Source organism: Phyllobates terribilis, unplaced genomic scaffold, assembly GCF_046119375.1.
Source record: "Phyllobates terribilis strain yellow unplaced genomic scaffold, ASM4611937v1 Scaffold_4__5_contigs__length_816908805, whole genome shotgun sequence".
NCBI classification, from domain to species: domain Eukaryota; kingdom Metazoa; phylum Chordata; class Amphibia; order Anura; family Dendrobatidae; genus Phyllobates; species Phyllobates terribilis.
In genome coordinates, this window is record NW_027362764.1 from 805,396,822 (window position 1) to 805,409,000 (window position 12,179).

At 54.4% G+C, this 12,179-nt stretch overlaps 1 protein-coding gene across 1 annotated transcript in view; it reads left to right on the forward strand.

Annotated features, from left to right (window-relative positions):
* The window catches only part of ZC3H3 (zinc finger CCCH-type containing 3), a 163,943-nt gene that overhangs the window by 133,807 nt on the left and 17,957 nt on the right, over window positions 1-12,179 (forward strand). The window contains exon 9 of the mRNA XM_073680080.1: window positions 5,785-5,916. Coding sequence (XP_073536181.1) covers window positions 5,785-5,916 — 132 coding nt within the window. The remainder of the gene's footprint in view (window positions 1-5,784; window positions 5,917-12,179) is intronic.

Below are 12,179 nucleotides of genomic sequence, written 5' to 3' on the forward strand. Positions count from 1 at the left end.
CACTAGGGGGAGCTCCCTGTATACAGAGATACATGATAAGATTCTGTCTGCAGCCACCACTAGGGGGAGATCCCTGTATACAGAGATGCATGATAAGATCCTGTCTGCAGCCACCACTAGGGGGAGCTCCCTGTATACAGAGATACATGATAAGATCCTGTCTGCAGCCACCACTAGGGGGAGCTCCCTGTATATAGAGATACATGATAAGGTTCTGTCTGCAGCCACCGCTAGGGGGAGCTCCCTGTATACAGAGATACATGATAAGATTCTGTCTGCAGCCACCACTAGGGGGAGCTCCCTGTATATAGAGATACAAGATGATAAGATCCTGTCTGCAGCCACCACTAGGGGGAGCTCCCTGTATACACAGATACATGATAAGATCCTGTCTGCAGCCACCACTAGGGGGAGCTCCCTGTATACAGAGATACATGATAAGATTCTGTCTGCAGCCACCACTAGGGGGAGCTCCCTGTATACAGAGATACATGATAAGATCCTGTCTGCAGCCACCACTAGGGGGAGCTCCCTGTATATAGAGATACATGATAAGGTTCTGTCTGCAGCCACCGCTAGGGGGAGCTCCCTGTATACAGAGATACATGATAAGATTCTGTCTGCAGCCACCACTAGGGGGAGCTCCCTGTATATAGAGATACAAGATGATAAGATCCTGTCTGCAGCCACCACTAGGGGGAGCTCCCTGTATACACAGATACATGATAAGATCCTGTCTGCAGCCACCACTAGGGGGAGCTCCCTGTATATAGAGATACATGATAAGGTTCTGTCTGCAGCCACCGCTAGGGGGAGCTCCCTGTATACAGAGATACATGATAAGATCCTGTCTGCAGTCACCACTAGGGGGAGCTCCCTGTATACAGAGATACATGATAAGATTCTGTCTGCAGTCACCACTAGGGGGAGCTTCCTGTATACAGAGATACATGATAAGATTCTGTCTGCAGTCACCACTAGGGGGAGCTCCCTGTATACAGAGATACATGATAAGATCCTGTCTGCAGCCACCACTAGGGGGAGCTCCCTGTATACAGAGATACATGATAAGATCCTGTCTGCAGCCACCACTAGGGGGAGCTCCCTGTATACAGAGATATATGATAAGATCCTGTCTGCAGCCACCACTAGGGGGAGCTCCCTGTATACAGAGATACATGATAAGATCATGTCTGCAGCCACCACTAGGGGGAGCTCCCTGTATACAGAGATACATGATAAGATTCTGTCTGCAGCCACCATTACGGGGAGCTCCCTGTATATAGAGATACAAGATGATAAGATCCTGTCTGCAGCCACCACTAGGGGGAGCTCCCTGTATACAGAGATACATGATAAGATCCTGTCTGCAGCCACCACTAGGGGGAGCTCCCTGTATATAGAGATACAAGATGATAAGATCCTGTCTGCAGCCACCACTAGGGGGAGCTCCCTGTATACAGAGACACATGATAAGGTTCTGTCTGCAGCCACCACTAGGGGGAGCTCCCTGTATATAGAGATACAAGATGATAAGATCCTGTCTGCAGCCACCACTAGGGGGAGCTCCCTGTATACAGAGACACATGATAAGGTTCTGTCTGCAGCCACCGCTAGGGGGAGCTCCCTGTATACAGAGACACATGATAAGGTTCTGTCTGCAGTCACCACTAGGGGGAGCTTCCTGTATACAGAGATACATGATAAGATTCTGTCTGCAGTCACCACTAGGGGGAGCTCCCTGTATACAGAGATAATTGATAAGATCCTGTCTGCAGCCACCACTAGGGGAGCTCCCTGTATACAGAGATACATGATAAGATACTGTCTGCAGTCACCACTAGGGGGAGCTCCCTGTATACAGAGATACATGATAAGATTCTGTCTGCAGTCACCACTAGGGGGAGCTCCCTGTATACAGAGATATATGATAAGATCCTGTCTGCAGCCACCACTAGGGGGAGCTCCCTGTATACAGAGATACATGATAAGATTCTGTCTGCAGCCACCACTAGGGGGAGCTCCCTGTATACAGAGATACATGATAAGATTCTGTCTGCAGCCACCACTAGGGGGAGCTCCCTGTGTATAGAGATACATGATAACATCCTGTCTGCAGCCACCACTAGGGGGAGCTCCCTGTATACAGAGATACATGATAAGATTCTGTCTGCAGCCACCACTAGGGGGAGCTCCCTGTATACAGAGATACATGATAAGATACTTTCTGTAGCCACCACTAGGGGGAGCTCCCTGTATACAGAGATACATGATAAGATACTTTCTGTAGCCACCACTAGGGGGAGCTCCCTGTATACAGAGATACATGATAAGATCCTGTCTGCAGCCACCACTAGGGGGAGCTCCCTGTATACAGAGATACATGATAAGATTCTGTCTGCAGCCACCACTAGGGGGAGATCCCTGTATATAGAGATACATGATAAGGTTCTGTCTGCAGCCACCGCTAGGGGGAGCTCCCTGTATACAGAGATACATGATAAGATTCTGTCTGCAGCCACCACTAGGGGGAGCTCCCTGTATATAGAGATACAAGATGATAAGATCCTGTCTGCAGCCACCACTAGGGGGAGCTCCCTGTATACACAGATACATGATAAGATCCTGTCTGCAGCCACCACTAGGGGGAGCTCCCTGTATACAGAGATATATGATAAGATCCTGTCTGCAGCCACCACTAGGGGGAGCTCCCTGTATACAGAGATACGTGATAAGATTCTGTCTGCAGCCACCACTAGGGGGAGCTCCCTGTATACAGAGATACATGATAAGATTCTGTCTGCAGCCACCACTAGGGGGAGCTCCCTGTATACAGAGATACATGATAAGATCATGTCTGCAGCCACCACTAGGGGGAGCTCCCTGTATACAGAGATATATGATAAGATCCTGTCTGCAGCCACCACTAGGGGGAGCTCCCTGTATACAGAGATATATGATAAGATCCTGTCTGCAGACACCACTAGGGGGAGCTCCCTGTATACAGAGATACATGATAAGATTCTGTCTGCAGCCACCACTAGGGGGAGCTCCCTGTATACAGAGATACATGATAAGATTCTGTCTGCAGTCACCACTAGGGGGAGCTCCCTGTATACAGAGATACATGATAAGATCCTGTCTGCAGCCACCACTAGGGGGAGCTCCCTGTATACAGAGATACATGATAAGATCCTGTCTGCAGCCACCACTAGGGGGAGCTCCCTGTATACAGAGATATATGATAAGATCCTGTCTGCAGCCACCACTAGGGGGAGCTCCCTGTATACAGAGATACGTGATAAGATTCTGTCTGCAGCCACCACTAGGGGGAGCTCCCTGTATACAGAGATACATGATAAGATTCTGTCTGCAGCCACCACTAGGGGGAGCTCCCTGTATACAGAGATACATGATAAGATCATGTCTGCAGCCACCACTAGGGGGAGCTCCCTGTATACAGAGATATATGATAAGATCCTGTCTGCAGCCACCACTAGGGGGAGCTCCCTGTATACAGAGATATATGATAAGATCCTGTCTGCAGCCACCACTAGGGGGAGCTCCCTGTATACAGAGATACATGATAAGATTCTGTCTGCAGCCACCACTAGGGGGAGCTCCCTGTATACAGAGATACATGATAAGATTCTGTCTGCAGCCACCACTAGGGGGAGCTCCCTGTATACAGAGATACATGATAATATTCTGTCTGTAGCCACCACTAGGGGGTGCTTCCTGTATACAGAGATACATGATATGATTCTGTCTGCAGCCACCACTAGGGGGAGGTCCCTGTGTATAGAGATACATGATAAGATTCTGTCTGCAGACACCACTAGGGGGAGCTCCCTGTATACAGAGATACATAAGATTCTGTCTGCAGCCACCACTAGGGGGAGCTCCCTGTATTCAGAGATATATGATAAGATCATGTCTGCAGCCACCACTAGGGGGAGCTCCCTGTATACAGAGATATATGATAAGATCCTGTCTGCAGCCACCACTAGGGGGAGCTCCCTGTATACAGAGATACATGATAAGATTCTGTCTGCAGCCACCACTAGGGGGAGCTCCCTGTATACAGAGATACATGATAATATTCTGTCTGTAGCCACCACTAGGGGGAGCTCCCTGTATACAGAGATACATGATAAGATTCTGTCTGCAGCCACCACTAGGGGGAGATCCCTGTATACAGAGATACATGATAAGATCCTGTCTGCAGCCACCACTAGGGGGAGCTCACTGTATATAGAGATACATGATAATGTTCTGTCTGCAGCCACCGCTAGGGGGAGCTCCCTGTATACAGAGATACATGATAAGATTCTGTCTGCAGTCACCACTAGGGGGAGCTCCCTGTATATAGAGATACATGATAAGATTCTGTCTGCAGCCACCACTAGGGGGAGCTCCCTGTATATAGAGATACAAGATGATAAGATCCTGTCTGCAGCCACCACTAGGGGGAGCTCCCTGTATATAGAGATACATGATAAGATCCTGTCTGCAGTCACCACTAGGGGGAGCTCCCTGTATACAGAGATACATGATAAGATCCTGTCTGCAGTCACCACTAGGGGGAGCTCCCTGTATACAGAGATACATGATAAGATTCTGTCTGCAGTCACCACTAGGGGGAGCTTCCTGTATACAGAGATACATGATAAGATCCTGTCTGCAGCCACCACTAGGGGGAGCTCCCTGTATACAGAGATATATGATAAGATCCTGTCTGCAGCCACCACTAGGGGGAGCTCCCTGTATACAGAGATACATGATAAGATCCTGTCTGCAGCCACCACTAGGGGGAGCTCCCTGTATACAGAGATACATGATAAGATCCTGTCTGCAGCCACCACTAGGGGGAGCTCCCTGTATACAGAGATACATGATAAGATTCTGTCTGCAGCCACCACTAGGGGGAGCTCCCTGTATACAGAGATACATGATAAGATCATGTCTGCAGCCACCACTAGGGGGAGCTCCCTGTATACAGAGATATATGATAAGATCCTGTCTGCAGCCACCACTAGGGGGAGCTCCCTGTATACAGAGATATATGATAAGATCCTGTCTGCAGCCACCACTAGGGGGAGCTCCCTGTATACAGAGATACATGATAAGATTCTGTCTGCAGCCACCACTAGTGGGAGCTCCCTGTATACAGAGATACATGATAATATTCTGTCTGTAGCCACCACTAGGGGGAGCTCCCTGTATACAGAGATACATGATAATATTCTGTCTGTAGCCACCACTAGGGGGAGCTCCCTGTATACAGAGATACATGATAAGATTCTGTCTGCAGCCACCACTAGGGGGAGCTTCCTGTATACAGAGATGCATGATAAGATTCTGTCTGCAGCCACCACTAGGGGGAGCTCCCTGTATACAGAGATACATGATAAGATCCTGTCTGCAGCCACCACTAGGGGGAGCTTCCTGAATACAGAGATACATGATAAGATTCTGTCTGCAGCCACCACTAGGGGGAGCTCCCTGTATACAGAGATATATGATAAGATCCTGTCTGCAGCCACCACTAGGATGAGCTCCCTGTATACAGAGATATATGATAAGATCCTGTCTGTAGCCACCACTAGGGGGAGCTCCCTGTATACAGAGATACATGATAAGATCCTGTCTGTAGCCACCACTAGGGGGAGCTCCCTGTATACAGATACATAAGATCCTGTGTTTTCCTTCCAGGATGTGGTGCATCTTGCACTTTCCGCTTCTTTTGGACATCTTCTCTCACAGCTTCTCGTTGTCTCGCAGATGCCCGTGTGTTCGTACTTCCTGAAGGGGATCTGCCACAATAACGACTGCCCGTACAGCCACGTCTACGTCTCCAGGAAAGCTGAGATCTGCCCCGACTTCCTCAAAGGTTACTGCCCCATGGGCGCGAAGGTGAGGCCCGAGACTCGTCATAGAGCTGCAGCCCACAACCACGACAGACCCCCATATAATGTCAGTGGGGGCCGCTGAGGTCGGTGGAGTGAGGATCCGTCACGGCGACCCATTATCTGATCAGTGAGCGGCAGCATTGTGTTCTGTTACTTCTCACAGCTGAGGGTTTGTTCCAGTGACGTTTAGCCTAGACACTACGTGTCGGCATCAGCTGCATACTTGTCTGTTCTTCCCTGATTGTTTGCTACAATGTGTCAGTTCAGGTAAATTGTATCGGACAAGATGTTTATTGCCCAAATAATCACCCTAGACTGTACGACATTGTAACAAAACCTCAGCTCTGCAAGTCCTAACTGAAAATGTTCCAATTTACTGACTGCAAGCCGAGATCTTGACAGAGTATATTAGAGAGTGGCTGAGGTTTTCGTGGAGGATCTGCCCTTGAGTTGTAAAGGTAATTGTGAGCCCCCTGTGTCACAGCGTCGGGGGTCACCACTGATGCATCCTGGGCTATGTTGGTGGTCTGAGATAATAACACAGACCTGGGGTCCCGTCCAGGCCTCCCCCTCCACCGATGATCCCTGAGCTAATTGGGGCCAGAGGAATCGGTCCAGAGCTGTCAGCCGCCGTTTACCAGTGAGGATTAAGAGACGGATATGGTAATAATCAGAGCCGGGGATTACGGCCGCCCTCTGTTATGGCCGCCCTCTGTTATGGCCGCCTTCTGTTATGGCCGCCTTCTCTTATGGCCGCCCTCTGTCGTGGCCACCTTCTCTTATGGCCGCCCTCTGTCGTGGCCGCCTTCTCTTATGGCCGCCCTCTGTCATGGCCGCCTTCTCTTATGGCCGCCCTCTGTCGTGGCCGCCTTCTCTTATGGCCGCCCTCTGTCATGGCCGCCTTCTCTTATGGCCGCCCTCTGTCATGGCCGCCTTCTCTTATGGCCGCCCTCTGTCGTGGCCACCTTCTCTTATGGCCGCCTTCTCTTATGGCCGCCTTCTCTTATGGCCGCCTTCTCTTATGGCCGCCTTCTCTTATGGCCGCCCTCTGTCATGGCCGCCTTCTCTTATGGCCGCCTTCTCTTATGGCCGCCTTCTCTTATGGCCGCCTTCTCTTATGGCCGCCTTCTCTTATGGCCGCCTTCTCTTATGGCCGCCTTCTCTTATGGCCGCCTTCTCTTATGGCCGCCTTCTCTTATGGCCGCCTTCTCTTATGGCCGCCTTCTCTTATGGCCGCCTTCTCTTATGGCCGCCTTCTCTTATGGCCGCCCTCTGTCATGGCCGCCTTCTCTTATGGCCGTCCTCTGTCGTGGCCGCCTTCTCTTATGGCCGCCCTCTGTCATGGCCGCCTTCTCTTATGGCCGCCTTCTCTTATGGCCGCCTTCTCTTATGGCCGCCCTCTGTCGTGGCCGCCCCCTGTTATGGCCGCCCCCTGTTATGGCCGCCTTCTCTTATGGCCGCCTTCTCTTATGGCCGCCCTCTGTTATGGCCGCCTTCTCTTATGGCCGCCCTCTGTCGTGGCCGCCCTCTGTTATGGCCGCCTTCTCTTATGGCTGCCCTCTGTCGCGGCCGCCCTCTGTCGCGGCCGCCCTCTGTTATGGCCGCCCTCTGTTATGGCCGCCCTCTGTTATGGCCGCCTTCTCTTATGGCCGCCCTCTGTCATGGCCGCCTTCTCTTATGGCCGCCCTCTGTCGTGGCCGCCTTCTCTTATGGCCGCCCTCTGTCGCGGCCGCCCTCTGTCATGGCCGCCCTCTGTCATGGCCGCCTTCTCTTATGGCCGCCTTCTCTTATGGCCGCCCTCTGTCGTGGCCACCCCCTGTTATGGCCGCCTTCTCTTATGGCCGCCTTCTCTTATGGCCGCCTTCTCTTATGGCCGCCCTCTGTCGCGGCCGCCCTCTGTTATGGCCGCCTTCTCTTATGGCCGCCCTCTGTCGTGGCCGCCCTCTGTCATGGCCGCCTTCTCTTATGGCCGCCTTCTCTTATGGCCGCCTTCTCTTATGGCCGCCCTCTGTTATGGCCGCCTTCTCTTATGGCCGCCCTCTGTTATGGCCGCCTTCTCTTATGGCCGCCCTCTGTCGTGGCCGCCTTCTCTTATGGCCGCCCTCTGTCGCGGCCGCCCTCTGTCATGGCCGCCTTCTCTTATGGCCGCCTTCTCTTATGGCCGCCCTCTGTCGTGGCCGCCCCCTGTTATGGCCGCCTTCTCTTATGGCCGCCTTCTCTTATGGCCGCCCTCTGTCGTGGCCGCCCTCTGTCGTGGCCGCCCTCTGTCATGGCCGCCTTCTCTTATGGCCGCCCTCTGTCGTGGCCGCCCTCTGTTATGGCCGCCTTCTCTTATGGCCGCCCTCTGTTATGGCCGCCTTCTCTTATGGCCGCCCTCTGTCGCGGCCGCCCTCTGTTATGGCCGCCCTCTGTTATGGCCGCCTTCTCTTATGGCCGCCCTCTGTCGTGGCCGCCCTCTGTCATGGCCGCCTTCTCTTATGGCCGCCCTCTGTCGTGGCCGCCTTCTCTTATGGCCGCCCTCTGTCGCGGCCGCCCTCTGTCATGGCCGCCTTCTCTTATGGCCGCCCTCTGTCGCGGCCGCCCCCTGTTATGGCCGCCTTCTCTTATGGCCGCCTTCTCTTATGGCCGCCCTCTGTTATGGCCGCCCTCTGTTATGGCCGCCTTCTCTTATGGCCGCCCTCTGTCGTGGCCGCCCTCTGTCATGGCCGCCTTCTCTTATGGCCGCCCTCTGTTATGGCCGCCTTCTCTTATGGCCGCCTTCTCTTATGGCCGCCCTCTGTCGTGGCCGCCCTCTGTCATGGCCGCCTTCTCTTATGGCCGCCCTCTGTTATGGCCGCCTTCTCTTATGGCCGCCCTCTGTTATGGCCGCCTTCTCTTATGGCCGCCCTCTGTTATGGCCGCCTTCTCTTATGGCCGCCTTCTCTTATGGCCGCCTTCTCTTATGGCCGCCCTCTGTCGTGGCCGCCTTCTCTTATGGCCGCCCTCTGTCGTGGCCGCCCTCTGTCATGGCCGCCTTCTCTTATGGCTGCCTTCTCTTATGGCCGCCCTCTGTTATGGCCGCCTTCTCTTATGGCCGCCCTCTGTCGCGGCCGCCCTCTGTTATGGCCGCCCTCTGTCGTGGCCGCCCTCTGTCGTGGCCGCCCTCTGTCATGGCCGCCTTCTCTTATGGCCGCCCTCGGCTCCCAGAAATGCTTCGGTGGCAAACTGTAAATTCATATAAGTGTTCCCCCGGTCCCTGCGGGCGGCGCCGTCCGGGCATCGCTCGCCATCATTACTGCCGGCCGAGGAACTTCATTCTCACTGTGACCGTCTGCAGCAAATCCCCCCAATCAGTGATCGATGAGAACCGCCGCGAGGTTTTACCAACAGCCAATAAGTCTGCACCGTGTGACTATCCTCGCACTGGGAATTGCTCCGATGGGGGGAGTAGTGCTCGTTAGTGCCATGGTCGGCTCTGGATGCGATGCCGGGGTCAGCACCGGGTTCAGTCCAAGTTCACGGTCAAACCGTCACGGAATTGACGACAGACAATGGTATCCGGCGCTCGCGGCTGCCCTCCGCCCGCGGCTGCCCTCCGCCCGCGGCTGCCCTCCGCCCGCGGCTGCCCTCCGCGCACGCAATTACTCCTAAAATATTCCAATTTAAATGAAAATATAAAAGCGATATTTAGAATATTTATGCTATTAGCGAAACTGCTTAGCGCGTCTCTTTTTGGAGTGTCAGAAAAGCATTGCGGTCAGGATGATGGATAGAGGCCCGTAATTGTGTGCGATGAGACTGCTGACTAGGACGGATGCCACCGCCGCCAAGGCCGGGCCGGGAAGGGGTTAACCCTATTCTCCCAAATAATAGAGGAAAGTGCTGAGGTCGGGTGTTTGCGCCGCTTGTTTGTTTGTCGCGGTTCTTATTTTTTCTTCTTCTTTATATACAGTCGATCTTCGCGCCGCTCCAGAAATGGACCCTGGAGAGACGGCGATATCGGAGAGAATCCAGGAAAAATGTTACCGGGCTTCATAAAACACCGGCTTGTTAGAAATGTGCGGCCCCCCGGGGTGTGAATAATGTATCAGGGCTTCACTCCCGGGCCCCTCTCTGGGTAGTGCTCATTAGGGCCGTACAGCGGGAGATTAGCCCTGAGTACATGGGAGGACGGCGGAAAACCGCACGTGGGGGGGTCAGCGGAAAACCGCACGTGGGGGGGGTCAGCGGAAAACCGCACGTGGGGGGGGTCAGCGGAAAACCGCACGTGGGGGGGTCAGCGGAAAACCGCACGTGGGGGGGTCAGCGGAAAACCGCACATGGGGGGGGTCAGCGGAAAACCGCATATAGGGGGTCAGCGGAAAACCGCACTTGGGGGGGGGGGGGGGGTCAGCTCTATCATCAAATATTCTGCTGCACGTAATGGGACGACTCCCGTTTACTTCAATGGGAGGATGAAATTCCATAAGTGGAGCGCGGCGTGCTGAGGATGGCGGCAGTAGTGACAGCGCTCCTGCTGCTTGTCTGCAATCTGCCAGTCGCACTACATGGAAGTCTATGGGAGCAAAGCTGAACTTGTGTCGTGACCCGCAGCCAAGCGTTCAGCTGGGTTGGATTGTTGTGGTGGTCACAATCACGAGTTACAGCCGGACCCCACTGACCATCATCAGATGTGATGTCACCGCGATCTTGGTGACTCGTCCGGGACTTGATGACCGGTCGCAGCGCCGGGCGGCCCCGTGATCTGCCGCTTCTGGATCCTACCAGTTCTCCTTTCCTTATGATCTCGTGCAAATTGAAGAAATAGATATACGAGTCTAGTGACCCCCAAAATGCAGTTGTCGCCCCCTCCCCGCGGGGTGAAGGTTAGCGGTGCGGTCACCGGATCCCCAGGACACGGCTGGACATTGTTGGGATTTGTAGGGATAAATCATTTGTGTAGCCGGAGGATTCTCCGCTAAGTGACAAATGTCACAGCGAGCCGCGCACTAATAGAGAGGGAAACCCAATCCGCCGTTACCAGTCAGTAATGAGTGATGGCCGACGCTCAGCGGCTGCTCCTCAGCTGCTCCCGCGGGGGGAGGGGAGGCCATTATTGTCAGGGGACTCCGGGCTCCATCATTGGGGTCATCGCTCCCTGGGGGCATCGCACAGCTTACATCAGGGGGCAGTGTGGCTGCGGGAATGGACCAGCACTGTCAGGGTTAATAGCCTGGAGGTTTCCTGGGACCTCCCGGTAGGTAATGGCGGAAGGGTTAATCGCTGCCTCTGACCACCAGCCCCCCCCACAGGCTGTGGAGCAGGTGAGCGGCCTCCTCCAGGAAGTGAAGGGGTTAATGGGCTCCCCCCTAGGCTACTGATCCGACTTAGGTTTATTTGATATTGGCAGCGGAGGGGTTAATGGCTGGCAATAATCTCCATGCTGAAAAGTAAAGGGTTAATGGCTTTCTCTATTTTCCCATATTTCCCCTGATTTTGAATGGTAAAGAGTTAATAATGGTCTGTTCAGTGGAGAAAAGGTTAATGTTGGCACCTGCAGTGAGGGGGTTAATGGTTGGCCCCTGCCCCGGCAGTGAGGGGGTCAATGGTTGGCCCCTGCCTCGGAAGTGAGGGGTTAATGGTTGGCCTCGGCAGTGAGGGAGGTAATGGTTGGCCCCTTCCCCGGCAGTGAGGGGGTTAATGGTGGCCTCTGCCCCAGCAGTGAGGGGGGGGTTAATGGTTGGCCCCTGCCCTGGCAGTTAGGGGGTTAATGGTGGCCCCCTGCCCCAGCAGTGAGGGAGTTAATGGTGGCGCCTGCCCCGGCAGTGGGGGGGTTAATGGTTGGCCCCCTGAACCAGCAGTGAGGGGGTTAATGGTTGGCCCCTGCCTCGGCAGTGAGGGGGTTAATGGTTGGCCCCCTGCCCCGGCAGTGAGGGGGTTACTGGTGGCCCCTTCCCCTGGTACGTAATCTTTGTTCTGCATCACCAGCTATTGCTCCCTGTTATCAGGCACTTTCTGATTGTTGATGGCCACTGCTCAGCAGGTGAGGGGCTAATGGTGGGGTGCGCTCTCGTCCTGCGCTCTCGTCCTGCTCTCTCGTCCTGCTCTCTCGTCCTGCTCTCTCGCCCTGCTCTCTCGCCCTGCTCCCTCGCCCTGCCCTCTCGCCCTGCTCCCTCGCCCTGCCCTCTCGCCCTGCCCTCTCGCCCTGCCCTCTCGCCCTGCCCTCTCGCCCTGCCCTCTCGCCCTGCCCTCTCGCCCTGCCCTCTCGCCCTGCCCTCTCGCCCTGCCCCCTCGCCCTGCCCCCTCGCC